This window comes from Suncus etruscus, chromosome X (genome assembly GCF_024139225.1).
Source record: "Suncus etruscus isolate mSunEtr1 chromosome X, mSunEtr1.pri.cur, whole genome shotgun sequence".
Taxonomy (NCBI): domain Eukaryota; kingdom Metazoa; phylum Chordata; class Mammalia; order Eulipotyphla; family Soricidae; genus Suncus; species Suncus etruscus.
The window spans coordinates 31,173,701-31,188,645 of NC_064868.1; the positions used below are offsets into that span (position 1 = coordinate 31,173,701).

Below are 14,945 nucleotides of genomic sequence, written 5' to 3' on the forward strand. Positions count from 1 at the left end.
GAAATCATAGCAGAACCAGACGAACTATCTAACACTTGGAAGACAACCAACGTTTCTATCTCTCTCTCCTTGCCCAAGCAGTAGTTTTATTGAACATAAGGGAGAAAGTCAACCAATTTTGGTTAAAAAAATTGTTTTTTAAAGACACAGAGAACCAGAACAAAGGAGTACTTAAAATAATGGAAACTTTCTCTTATACTAGCAGAATTAAGCAAGCTGGAGTAATATACCAGCTGAATAAGTTCATCAAATTATTCAAAGAAGCTGTTTGAAGGAAATAATCCAAGGTATAGCTACCCAACTTTGAACTATTTCTTAAGCCATTGAAAACCTTTTCAGAGGATGGAACATAGAATAGCAGGTTGAGCACTTGCCTTGCTTGGTCAACCTAAGTTTGATCCCCATTATCCCATTGGTACCTGGACCACCACCATGAATAGATCCTGAGTGAAAACCCAGGTGAACCCCTGAGATTTGATGGATGTGGTATAAAACCAAAACCTAAAAACACATTTACCTTGTATGCCATGGAGAATAGTTGTGTTTGTCTAAAGGCTATGCTTTTTCCAGAACCATAACTATTTTGGCAGGGAACATAGAAATCGGGAATAAATAACTTCTCTGTCACTTTGGTGCTTAAATGTGGTACGGATAAGACATCTAGATAATAAGGGCTGACTCTCACAATAATGTGGCAGTTCTAAGCAAACTTCCTAACAAACCATTGGCGTGCCCCTAATCCCACCTGCATCCATCCTGCCTCCTGGAAGGTGAGTGTAGTGACAGCTTCCTCTCGCTTCATGTGAGAACCAGCCGCAGACACACAGCACAGTGCTAAGCAGAAATGAGCTCACCTTGCTTTTGCTACACTATACTTAAGGGCCCTTCTGAAAGGAAAGTCACCTCTTAGTGCAATCCCTGCTACCTTGACTTTGCTCTTCTCCATTCAAAAAATTCAAATGGATAATGTCAAAGTTTTCCCTGACAAAAAAAATCCCCTTAGCACAAATGAACCTTCTCCCAAAATGAATCTATCCCAAGCAGATAAAGCCTAGATTTAGAGAAGGCAAGAAAGTTGTTGATGCGCCAGACCAAGGACCATAAAGTGGGGATCGTCAAACAGTAAGCTTATTTTCAAAATGATGCTACTCTTGCCAGGCTAAAATTGATTTTTATATTGAAGTTTCTTTCCCTTGGCAATAATAAACATGCACGTTTATTTAGACTGCAAACTAGCAGAGTTCGGTCCCCTTTTCAGAGAAGTAGAATAGGCTATGGTGAAGAATGGAAATGTGTGTATACAACTGTCCCAGGGAACAAAAATGTTCAATTACATTGAGACAAAGATTCAGGATATTGATCTCTGGTTAACTCTGAGATTATGTGAATTTTATATCCAGTCAATTTCTTATCTGAAGCAAGTTTTAAACTACCCTCTGCGTGAACTGTAAAGATTTATCAGAATATAAAAATGTTGAAGATATAAGGCAAATGATCCTGTGTGAAATAGCTATCATAAAAAGCAAATCACTCCAAAACTCTTGAGTGCTTTGAACTAGCAAGAGGGGCATACAGAGCAGAAACTGATGAGCAGAAACAATCTGACACTGAATATCTTTCCAAAGCCTTTGCACTAAAAAAGGCAACAGATCTCTTTCATCCAATGCCTTTACCATCTATAATCTCTAGCCATAAAAAAAGAAGCAAAATAAGTAAATAAAACAAGAGAAATCAAGGCCTCTCAAGTTATCCGATTCAACTGCTATACGTTGAACTGAGATATTCTTTTTCATTTATTTGGCTTTAGGGTTACACCAGTGGTGCTCAAAAGCTACTTGCAGCTTTTTGCTTGGCAGTTACTCCCTGTTATGTTAAGAAAGTCAAAAGGTAACGAGGAATACAACACAGGTTTCCTGCATACAAAGCACTCTGGTTCTTTGAGCTCTCACTAGCCCTGTGTTTTTTTCCTAAGGAACCTTTTAAAATCCTAATTATGACATAAGACAATCATATGAACGTATACTGGATTCCTTTGGGATTTTTTTTGGGAGGGGCACACCTGGCTGTTCTCAGGGCTTATCCCTGGTTCTTCACTGAGTAACAACTCCTGGTGGGTTCTAGGGACCATATGTAGTTTGTGGGATTGAACCTGGGTCAGCTGCATGCAAGGCAAAAGCCTTACCGCTGTACTAACACTATGGTCCTATACAATGGTTTGTTTTCATGACACTGCTTTAGCAACAAAATACAAAATTAAATACCTCCTAACAGCAGCTCTATGGGATTCATCTTTTGTCTTTTAAAGCTTAGCCTCTGGTGGTAAAACCTCCATGTAATTGGTATCAGCAGTAAAATCATACACTTCACTCTGGGCTGCTGGTTAAAAACAAAAGAGTCCTATTTGGCTTGCAATCATTTAATCAGTGATAGGCAAAGTGCAACCACTGGCCAGTGAAATATATTCAGACTAGGCAGGTATTAGTTTCAATTAGACAGAGCCCAGGAAGAAATACAAATACGTCATTTCTTGAGCAGAAACTATGAAAAGAAGGAAGTGAGCAGGACATAATCAGCTCTAAACTGAAATGCACAAGGAACAGATTGCGGAGTAGACAGTGTTCACAGCTTCAACTGAGGACAGGGAATGACAGAAAATGGCAGGTGAGAAGTGATCAGCATTTCTGAAAGTGGTGATGATTTATTTCTGGCATTTATGACATGCTGCTGCAGTCAGATTTTAGTTCTCATCACCATCATCATTATCATCAAATAGGATTTATTAGTCTTGTTTTATACTAGGCATCTCTACAAAGATGCAAAAGTGCTGTGGTTTCTGACATCCATAAACCAAAAAATCCAGTCAAGCCAATTAGTACAGACAAAACCAGGAGACTATAGCCTAAAATAATAAGATACTTCACCAGGGAATATTTATTGGTTACCCAAAATGTGTATATATCTCCAAGTTAGGTGTGCCAATGAGTATGTGCATGCCTCCCAGAATTTCCTGGTACATTTGTAGAGCCAAATGTTCTATTATTTTCTGTTCATGGATAGCTATGTTTTCAGAAATTAATTCGGGTTATGAGAGATACTACAGGGCTTATGAGGCTTGCCTTGCAAGCACTCAAATCAGACTCAGTCCCTGACATCATATTTGGTTTCCAAGCACCTCTAGGACAGACCTGCTAGCAGAGAGCCAGGATGAAGCTCTGAGCACTATCAGATAAGACCCCAAAAGATAAACTAGAAAAGTGAATTCTATTAAAGCTATATACCTCAGTTCATAATGATTGTCAAAGAGATTTTAACATTAAAAATCAAAACAGAAGCCTTCCCCACATTTTTAGTCTCCCACGGTTACAATATGGTCTATAAATAGAAAATGTCACTCTTCTGTAATTTAACACATCTATATGGACAATGCCCTCATGAATGAAAACATGTCTCTCCTCTCTGGTCAGAATAACAATGTTTGGGAATGAGAAATAACAAACGTTTGCATTCTCAAGGTACATTTTGTTTCTTTATCTCTACTTGTTAACTGTCCCAAATTCACATCCTAATGGTAGAATTATGCATTGTCATGTATCTAGGTACCTAGGGGAAAATTAGAAGATCCCATCTTACCCAACAGGCATAACATTTAAAGAGACTTATCCCAAGTCTGTAATGTGAATTTTTCCTGAATGGTCAGGATCTTGCATGTGCTTATCATGGATCTTCCCAACTACATATGGCATTGTGACAAATAGAAGAGGCTGCGAATGCTGCTATAGCTGAATGTCTCATTTAGGAACAAACAATTCTGGAAAAGCTCCCAGATTATACATCTGTCCCTTTAGCTCTTACTTTAGAGGATAAAATTGTATGGTGATGATAGGAGGATTGGTATATTATTCTTTGCCTCTGTGGATAATGTGGGGTTATTTCCCTCACCTTGATGTGAGAGAAAAAATATTTATTGAATGTCTCAGTAGAAAAATTACAACAGAGATAGCAAATGCAGATGGGACAGTCACATTAGGAGTGGGCTCAAAGAATTACATGCTCTATTCCCTGGAGTATGAATGCAGAGATGATTAAGACACTTTCTCTTCAAATCAGATTTCTTTGGTTTCTATTCCTGTAGGCTTTCATTTCTTTCATTGTTTCAATTCTCCTTCACACAGTCCAAATGGCAGTGAGAGTCTGTGAGGACTTGAATGGTGTAGGCTTGGCATAAAGGAAACTGAAGCAAAAGAGAACCCCCAGGAGAACAGTTTTCAGTACTCCCACAGGAAGTGTCCTGATGAGATGTGGCACACAGGTCTCCAAATGATAGAGAATATTTGGAAGTATCCCTGAAAGAGTTGTGTCCAGATGCGCACCTGAGTCTACACTGCTGGGTAAGAAATGTGAAATAGTTTGCACTGGAATGCTGAAAGCAAAACGTTAAAAAATGCTTTTCTATAGCTATACTGATTTAAATAAAAACCTAATATTAGATTCTTCTCTGACTAAGCACTTAATGTTCACTGATTAAGTTTTCAGAGTAAGGGTATTTCAAATACAGCATATACACTGAAAAGTATACAACTCACAAGTATACTTTGCATAAACCTTCTTTTATATTTGATTCTTACTTGCTTTTAATGATTTTCCCCAAGTTTATTTTTTGTTCTTAGGGCCACACTGCAACATTTGGATCTGAGTACTTGTTATATGCTCAGGGATCACTCTTAGGTTACCATATATGGTGTTGGATCACAAAGTTGGGTCAGCTGCATGCAAGGCATAAACATATTCCAACATAAATTTTCTTAAGGGAACCATATCAATGCCGGCAGCACACAGCTCAAGAAAGAAAGCATTATTTGGAGCTTGAGGAACCACTGTCCAATTAATCATTTTTCCTCACCTTTACCACTTAACAGGCCTATTTTCTTTTTTAGTTTTTATAAGAACAGATCTACATACTATGGGTAATTGTGTGTGCCTGCTTATTTTAGGCACACTGTTCTCCACTTTTTTTTTATTTTGTTTTTGGGTTATACCTGGCAGAGCTCGGGGGTTAAATTACTCCTGGCTCTACACTCAGAAATATTTCCTGGCAGGCTCGGGAGACCATATGGTATGCCGGGATTCAAACCGCCGTCCTGCATGTAAGGCAAATGTCCCACCTCCATGCTATCTCTTTGGCCCCAACTTTCTTCTTTTATAAAATATTGCTAATAGAATTAGGTTTCTTAATGCCATCTAACTGTCCCATTTTTTGTTTTTTGTTTTTTTTTAAGGGGGCTATTCCTGGCGATATTTGGGCTGTACTCCAAGCTCAGCATTCAAGGATCACTTCCAGTAGCTATGGGGACTATACATGGGCCACCAGAAATCAAACCCAGGTCAGCCATGAACAATGCATATGCCCTGCACATTGTACCAGTTCTCTGATCCCAGCTCCAGCATTTTTAATCTTAGTATTGTGAGAGTTATGATTCAGTCTTGTGTGCTCTTGATCACAGAACTACATTGCACAATTCCCTTGATAATTGCATTTGTGGATAAACTATCCCAAAACTTCTGATTAAGTGGGATTCTGAGGGAAATGCCAAATTTCCTAAAGAACTTACTGGATACCAAAATTGTACTTGTCATTATACATTAATGGCATCTTATAGCTGCATAGCAATTTGTCATGGAGAAACCAATTCCATTTATCTCATTTGAATTAGACTATCTTCTTCTACTTGGGAAGAGATTTTTGGGATAATGTTATATAGTTTGAGAAACAGTACAAAGGTCATCAGAACGAAAGTCAACAGTATCCAACGGTTAGTAGAAATTTCTTCTAAAAGAAGGAAAGAGTATAAGTATGTCAATCAATCCTGTGGTTTTAAAATGCTTATGGCCAGGATTTGTCTATAAACCAAATAACATATCAGGGACTAGACAAAAGCAGAATTTAGCAGTTATATCAATTTTCATAAAGTTAAATTGTTTATCCTACCTATATATGTAAAAGAATGGGTGCATATAAGTTATATATTAAATGCTTATTTCATGCTCTATTCATTTGATCAAATTAGACACTTGTGATATTTACTTTAATATAGTTTTAATTTTAAATATTTTTATATTTTATTTTTAATATTTACTGAGACATTTTTTCTGTAAAACATAGTGACTAAAATAGGTCTCTAAGTGAATGACAAAGCAAACACCATTCTATCTGCCATTTAACTGAATACTTACCCTCACATAAAGAGTAATGTGTATTTCACTTGAAAATATAATTTAACATTGGAGTGTTTTGCCATTATGAGATTCATGAATCTGTTGATTAATGATGGTCATAGAACCTATGTTTTATAAATGCTAAGAGTTGAATGTATTTTCCTGTATTATACCTAAGTCACGCAAACCTATTAGAGATAAACATATTTGTAATATATAAATATGCAGATATCCCATTTATTATGTGTTTGGGCAAGTCACTTAACATATTTGTGATGTAATCTCTCCTAGAAAATAATGAAGCAGAATAACATCACTAATTTCATGATTTATAGTTGTAAAAGTCCTTTATTATAACGGTAATTTGGTATTTGTGTAGCAAGTAAATCCTTGTTAACTGAAGGACATGATTCTGGTCCTATTCAATAGATAGAAGTCTAACTTTGACCAATGTAAGTGGACCTAACATAAGTATAGGCTGTCAGTACTCTTGGAAAGTTAAGCTTTATTCATGTTTATAGTCACATTACAAAAAGAACATGCCTCCATCACTCTTCATCTTCATCCCCAAATAAAGAGACGTGTAGTACAACTTAATTGACCACACATGTCTGAATTGCCTTAGATAGGCAGAGCTTGAAATAGCGACCAGTCAAGATCATATTAAGTCAGTGAAACTACTAACAACCTATATATTAATGTACATAACAATACATAGTTTAAGTCACCGAGTCTATGGGCAATTTGCACCTATATTACAGTAAATAATAACTAATATACTATTATAAATATATTATAAATGGAAAAATACTGACAACCTTCACACTAACATGAGGACACTTTGCTTTAAACTAAAGTTGAGTTGAGGGAGTAGTTTTATAAAACACATCCTGAATAGACATAGTTACACTAACAAGTAAAAAAATGAGGTAACTCAATGTGTAAATTAAATATATTACAAAGCTATAATGATCAAAGCAGCATGGGACTAAATACAGATTGATTCCTGATCAATGGATTAGAATTAAGTATCCAAAGAAAAATCCCAGGTCTATGGTCAACTAATTTGCAACATAGGGGATAAGTAATCAATGTGCAATTAAGATAAACTCTTCAACAAATGTTTTTGGGAAAACTGGATACTCATGTACAAAAAGTGCAACTGGATCTAGATCTCAATGAAAGAAAGTCATTTAAAAACGTAACATCTCTGACTAATTTCTACACAACTTGAAGAAAGTAAAGTTCAGAGACCTTTACAGCCTTTGATTAAGGAAAGACTCCATATTTTGAGTAAGATCTTTAGCTTCCTTTTGTGTTTATTGGCATTAATGCTTCTTTTTCTTAAGCTTATAGTTGAAAAGAAATCACTATCTTTGCAATTGTGAGAAGAGAAGCTTAGCTCAATATCAAAAAAGAGAAAAATAGGCTGACTCCTCAAAATGAAGAAAAGTTTTATCTTTATTTTAGTAGAGTATAAATGCCTAGGGAATTACAGCAATCACTGACTACTCAAGAATGCGATGCTTGATAAAACAAATCTGAATAAAATATAATCAAGGACAAAGTTAGAATTCATAGATCAAACAATACAAACAAGTAAAACCCCACAACAAAATGAGTAACCCCAAAGATGGAGATTAAATGGATCTCATTAGAATATCTGGGAGACCACAATCACTTAATAGGAGAAACTGATAGAAGATGCATTGTGTTGGCATTACAATGCAATTATAATTATATAGAAATGATATAAGTTCTTTGTATTTGTTATGCATTATAGTATACACAATAATGATTTTATTATAGTTACTGTCGTCTGCCGTATACGTATATTATTAAATTGTTGAGTTTTTACCACCAGGTGGTGGCCTTGGAAAACTTAAGACAAGCTGTTCTCTAAGTTGAGACCAAATTACGAGAAAATTAAGGAAATTTACATAGGTTTCCAGAAGAGACAGTGAATCTAGATATACTACACAAACACTATTTGTTTCATATAGTTACACACATGATATAAAACATATTCTTATCTTTAAGGAACTTTTGCAGGAGGCACAAAAATGTACAAAGAGATAATGGGCACTGTATTCTAGGAGGTCACTTTGAATCATGGCACAGTGGAGCAGCCAGGTATTGCAGCATATGTAAATATGAAGATTGTTCATTGATATACTATATATTAAATGGAAAGGTAATATTAGATTTTCGTAGTTTAGGATCAACTAGATTTAGGAACTTAAGAAGAAACAACATTTCAGGTTAGACCCGAAGAACTGGTAAAACCAACAGAAGAGTATAAAATAACTGAGACTCTTTCAGTCAATTTAGTAGTTCCAGTGTAGAACCTGGAAGGTGTTTATAGCAGGAAGGAAGTATGAACACCGTATGAAAAGGTATCATGGTAAGGCCATCATGCTTAATGGATTAGCAGATTGTTATTATATTGGATAAATAAGATTATAGTACTAAATTTTTTAAAGTTTTAAAAATAACTATTAGTACAAAAGGTAGTTGGGAAGAAAAATCATTGGAGATATTAAGAATTTTGTTTGAAGTATAAATTTGAGTCTATTACAATGAGTGAAGAATTGAAATTAAGGAAGAATGGTTAGAAATAGACAGATCTCAGAGATAGCAAGGTGGTTTCTTATAATTAGTAAACAGATGCTTTGTTTTCTTCCTTTGTGGATACTGAGGAAAACTGTTTTAAGACTACAAATATGGAGCTGGAGCATTGGTGCAGCTGTAGGGCATTTGCCTTGTATGCGGCTGACCTAGGAAGGAGTGTGGTTCGATCCCCTGGCATTCCATTTGGTCCCCCAAGCCAGGAACAATTTCTAGTCACATAGCCAGGAGTAACTCCTGAGCGTCACCAGATATGGCCAAAAACAAAACAAAACAAACAAACAAAAAAAGACTACAAATATTGGAAGCAATTGTCTAATCTGTTAGACCTTTGCTACATTTGTAAAATAGAAAATGAAAATTTTCTAATTTTTCATATGAAACAAAAAAAGAATGTGTATTTTATAGACTAATAAAACATCTAGGTATCTATATAGAAAACAATAAAATATTTTAAATAAATTGTTCAAATTTCTGCTGTCCAAAAATGAGGAATCTTCAAAACTTTATTAATCTAAAAGAGACCAACTCATAAAAATTAACTTATTGTTCCTACCTTATATTACAATCTAAATAACTAAATGTGATAATCTCTAAAAAACTTGATAAGGCAAATATATTTTATGCTGTACAGTAATTTAAACTCTCTTAAAAGACCAAGTCTGTTTTGGTATTAGCCAAATGCCTGGAAGATAATGCAGTGGTCCAAAGAAATGTGAGTTTCAGTACAGATAATTTTACAATATACCTCTTTAGTCTGAACAATGTTTATCATTATTGAGTCTTCCTCTACTTACCATTTTCCAATGTTAAGGAAACTTTTCCTTCTCTTCCTCCGGACCTGCCTTTTCTCTGTTGAGAACCCTGATATGAACTTTAGATATCCCTGCAAACAGGTTTAATCATTATCATTTAGACAAAAGAAATCATGACCTACCCTTGTCGTTCCTTGTACAGTTTGTTAACTTTGTCCCACTGGGAAAAGAGCCCTGAGAGAGCTTCTTCAAGCTTCACCTTTTGTGTAGGTGTGGCACTTTGCAGTGATGCTGTCTTCTTATTGTTAATAACATCAATCCGACCTGAGATTTGTTTCAGGGTGTCCTTTATATTCTGCAATATTAACATTTTAAAACAATTCAGAAATTAATCAGATATCAATGGTCAAAAAAGATAAAAAAAACCCTTGTGAGTATTAATTACTGACTTTTAAAGTCATCAGCTTTAAATTTCAACATGTTCATATCTAGTTACATTTAACTCCTCATCTTGGTATAGATAATTTCCCATTTCATTTAAAAAAATTGTCTGCATTTGACTGCTCAACCCAGAGCTCTTTCAGTTTTTCATATATCCTTTTATTCACTGTTCTCCAGCCTCATTTCTTATATCCTTTTCCTCTTACCATCTTAAATACTGGGTTGCCATCAATTAATTATACTTAACCATTCTCTATCCATGATCCCATACATATTTTCTTAGAACTTTAAATATACTCTAATATTCCCAGATGCGGACCTCAGCTCATAAATCCACATTCAAAAAGACAAATTGAAATGTGGCTGTCTTGTATCTCAAATTTAAAAGAACCTAAATGAGATTTTAAACTCTATCCTCTAATGCTTTGCTTTACTTTCATAGTTTTCACTGTTTCAATTAACAGCATCCTTGACCTTTATTGTCCTCCAGTATTTAGATCGCTGTAGAATGTTGCTGGCCAAAGATTCTTGTAAGAATGCAAGTTTGTATCAGCTCTATCTTAGTAAATAGAAGCATGTGTGTATATGTTTGTACACATATAAAGCCTATCAACTTATTAAATCAGCTCCCCAAATGACTCCACTAACTGAAGTTTGCTTACATGTCACACTAGTATTCTGCTAATAATACTATGAATCAAGGAATGTTATCTGTTAGCTTCTCTTAAATATTAATATTGGACTGATTTTCCTAGTATAAACTTGGATATTTGCTCTTTTGAATGGTCACTGAAAAGTCAATTCAGCAATGCTTAAGGAGCTTTTCCTGTGTAAGAATAAAGAGAGGAATGTTTGTGAAATTTGTTTTCAAGAACTGTTGCAGTTAATTTGTAATTATAAGCTACCCAACCGTTTGGAAATTCAAGGGGAAAATAAAAGTGTGGAGGCCCCAGCTAGATGAGAACAAATATGATGAATGATATACATTCAGAGAAGGAATATTTCATATGAATACTTCATACTTCATTTTATTTTCATATAAAATATCAGAATACAAATTTAAGAAATGGCTCAAAAGGCAATTGAACTTGGGGTAGACATCTTAAATGGAAGAACATGACAATTGGTCACACACACACGAAAAGACAGAGAACATGAACATTTATTTTTGGTCAATGTTTTGGAAATATTGAGGATGAGGGGGATATAGGTCATGAAATGGAGGCTATAAATGCTTAATGATGTGCTATAAAAATTCTGAATATAACTCTGAATCCAATTTTAAAATGCAATGGACACTAAATTTAAGTAGGCCCCATGAATTTATTTTCCAGGGCTGAATCTTTTGAACTGTGGACAATGCTATTTCATTAAACTCTCACATAGTCAAGTCCTCAATTGGATTATTTTGAAACAAAACTGCTATATTATCCATAAATACATCCAATGAGCTTTCTAAATATACATATATAATTCATTCCAAGAAAATCACAACTAATGAATGCCATAGCCACAATTATCAGATTAGTGTTAATTAATAATCAGTGGACATTCATTTCGAGTTAAATTGAGTAAACACTTTTGGAATGAGATTTCAAATATGGGTTGGTTAAATAAGACTGAATAATTTCCTGGTTTTTGGCCTACGCATCTAGCCAACGCAAAAAGTCACTGAGTCAAAGGATCTAATGTGAATAAAAAGGTTTAGATATGCATAATCATGGTGTGTTTATCCAGTTTTTCACATTTGAATAATGAGATTTACCTTAAACATGATCAAACTGAAAAACCTTTGGGGTATAAAATACAATATCCACTAGGCAACTATTATCAGATTTTGTTAATCCTTTAAATTTCACTGTCTAGGGACTGATTATGTAGATATATAATTATTATTATTATTATTATTCCCAGGAGGCAATAAAATATCCAAGGGGCAGTAATATTCTCTGATAAAATTGCAGGGGTGTGATGTTGTTTAAAAAGGTAGATTCTAGGGGTTGCACTGCATAATGAATGAAAATTACTCAAATGATGTTAAGAATCTCCAAATAGCTAAACAGTAATTCTCATTACACTGAGGAGCCAGACCAGATAAGCACAAATTCCCATTACACAAAAAGAAGTCTTAGAAGAGATGGGGGCAGATACGTGGTCAATAGGTTAAAGAAGGTTAATATGCTCAATAAATCAATAAAGTACCAGCTACTGATTGGAGAAGTCAACCTGTGTGACAGAGTTTACTGGGGATCTATTTCATCTTCAAGAGAGCGTGAAAACACAAGTGTGTACAGATCACTTTCCACTCTTTTACTACATAGTTGAAAATAACTTAGGGTTACTTTATAGTAATTATACCTAAGAGAGCTTCAAATAAATGTCTCTGCCACTAAAATCAAAATTGAAATAGCCAAAACTGAGATCTCAGGTAGAGTGGCTCTTGTTCTGTGTCACTACCCACTGCTGAGAGGAATGTCTCTTATCTTCATTTTCATTCTTTTATTCATCTGGACAAACTACATTACCACCTTTATGATACCATTAGCCTTGAAGCCTAGAGTGGAAATTTTAGGTCTACCTGAATATTGATATTAGCTCAGGGGCTGAGAATCTCACAGGAACAGGCTTTTGCTAGTATTATGAACTCGAGTATCTGGGCACCGTCAATGCAGCAGCACGTGCTGTGTTCAACTCCTGATGCTTGAAGTCTTGGATTCTATTTTAGCTTGGCTGCCAGCACAAGAACTGGAACACTTCACTTGACAGAAAGCAGACAGCTGACTGACAGGCTGATCACTCAAAATCTTATCTGGGTTCTAGCCAGCATTCTCTCCTCATTGAGTGCCAAAATACTTCAAGTAAATGGCTATAATCTCCAACGGAGATGAAATACAAGAAAGGGGACAGAGGAAAGACCCCGTCTGAATAAAATAATGCCTCTATGCCATTGGGGTGGCATGTGCACAAAACACACACATAGTCTCCCTCGGTAAATTTGAGTTTGCAAAGCTTCCTGATTTTAATCTGATTTTCTGGTGTACTCCCAATTCTATAGAAGTAGTAGAATTTCTCAGAATCGAGTTATGAATAGTTTTAGCAATGCTGGGCAGCATGTTGGAAAGGCAAGGAAGTATTCCATCTTAAATGAGAAAAGCAAAAAGCAAAAACTGGGGCAGGCGAAGTCACACTCCCTGGATAGCTAGATAATAGGTCCTTGGTGCATTTTCAGAGAATGGTGTCAAAATTGGCCAAAATTCAAGAAATCCCTTTTAAAGACCTTGCACGTATTCACTTCCCTGAGGCATTGCACACAGAAAAAATAGTATATGCACCAGGGAAAATTCTATAGCAGTTTCCATAGTTTAAAGTCATAGATGAGATCTTTTATTGCTTTTTACTATTTTAGTTTGTAGAGAAATAAGTGATCTTTATAGATTATGACCCTCTAAAAATGAAACTATAGGCTATGTTGTTGCTATGGTGATAGAAAAATCTCCACATCACTATAGAATATACAATTTCCAGTTTCAAATGAAATAGTGCCTTATCTTACCTGAAAAATATAATAGCAAAATGATGAAATATCCATGGTTTTCATAAGTTTTCTTAATTTTGAGATGACCCTAGAAATTTAATTTTCCCTTTCCAATTTTCTATACATGTTTGTTTGTTAGGCACACTGCCTTCAAAGAGAAACATGAATTTCTGGAAGGCATCCGCACATGAGCTTATATAATTTCAGTCATTTATATCATGAAGTAGCATTGTGATAACTCTGGCTCACAGAGACAGATAAATTAACTATGACTATATACTAATAGAGGTAAGATTAGACAGAGGTTGCTTTCCTAAGCACAGGGTGAAATATGAATGCAGGCAATAAGGAAAAACTAAGGTTTGATATACTATGTAGATTAAACTCATTTTTTGTATAGCTACTGTTTATATCCGATGTCATCAAGAGCTGAGACACAGAAACACATGTCTTACTTTTGAGACAAAGAACATTTATAAATGGGAGTCTACCTTTAAGTCGAGAACACATTTCTCAATAGAAGATTCATAACAAATAATCTTCACGTTAAATCATGTTGTTTATGAAAGCATTGTGTAACAAGTATCTTCAATGAGCCAGAAGGAGAAACTAGAGACTACATACAATTTATTTAGGGAGCCAAACAAGGAGTTTATTTGCTAACTAATCAGGTTGCAATCAAGGTCTCTAGTTAACTCTTGATTTAACTCTGTTCCGTTCTCTTTCATAAGGGGCGCATTTCTGCTGTTTAGTTTGTCTTCTGTTTTAATGTAAAGTGTCAACTACTCTGTTGATCTCAGAATGTTTCATTTACAGAGTATGACTTTAACCATTGAAATGGGAAACTTCTGTGTATGAATGTCAAAGCGGATACTCTAGCAACCACACAGGACTACAGTAGGGAAAGTTCTACCGAAGGAATCTACATCACTGTTAGCAACTAAAATAAAAGCACCTTTAGAGGGACTGCAACAATAGTAGAGTGGGTAGGGGGTTTGCCTTGCAAACAGCTGCCACAGGTTCAAACCCCAGTATCCCATGAAGTCCTTGTTGTCCTCCAGGAATGATTCCTGAGTGTAGAACAGGGAGTAAGTCCTGAGTACCATCAGGTATGGCCCCTCCCCCAAATATAAAGTATAAAATCTTATAAAATAATATATTCAAATTTAAACATCATTTTGGGCCTCCATTTTCAGCAGTTTTCGAGTCCTGTGATGCTCAGGGACCAACTGGGCCACACCAGGAAATCAGGAATTGGGACATGCTTTTTCAGGGCCTTATACACTCAAGGCATACACTGAATCCCTTAAGCCACATGCCCAGTTTTTTTTGTTTGTTTGTTTTTTTTTTTTTTGTTTGTTTGGTTTTTGGTT

General features: G+C 35.3%; 1 protein-coding gene across 1 annotated transcript in view; it reads right to left on the minus strand.

The window, feature by feature from the left end:
- The window catches only part of DMD (dystrophin), a 2,686,579-nt gene that overhangs the window by 1,501,255 nt on the left and 1,170,379 nt on the right, over positions 1 to 14,945 (minus strand). The window contains exon 43 of the mRNA XM_049766737.1: positions 9,779 to 9,951. Coding sequence (XP_049622694.1) covers positions 9,779 to 9,951 — 173 coding nt within the window. The remainder of the gene's footprint in view (positions 1 to 9,778; positions 9,952 to 14,945) is intronic.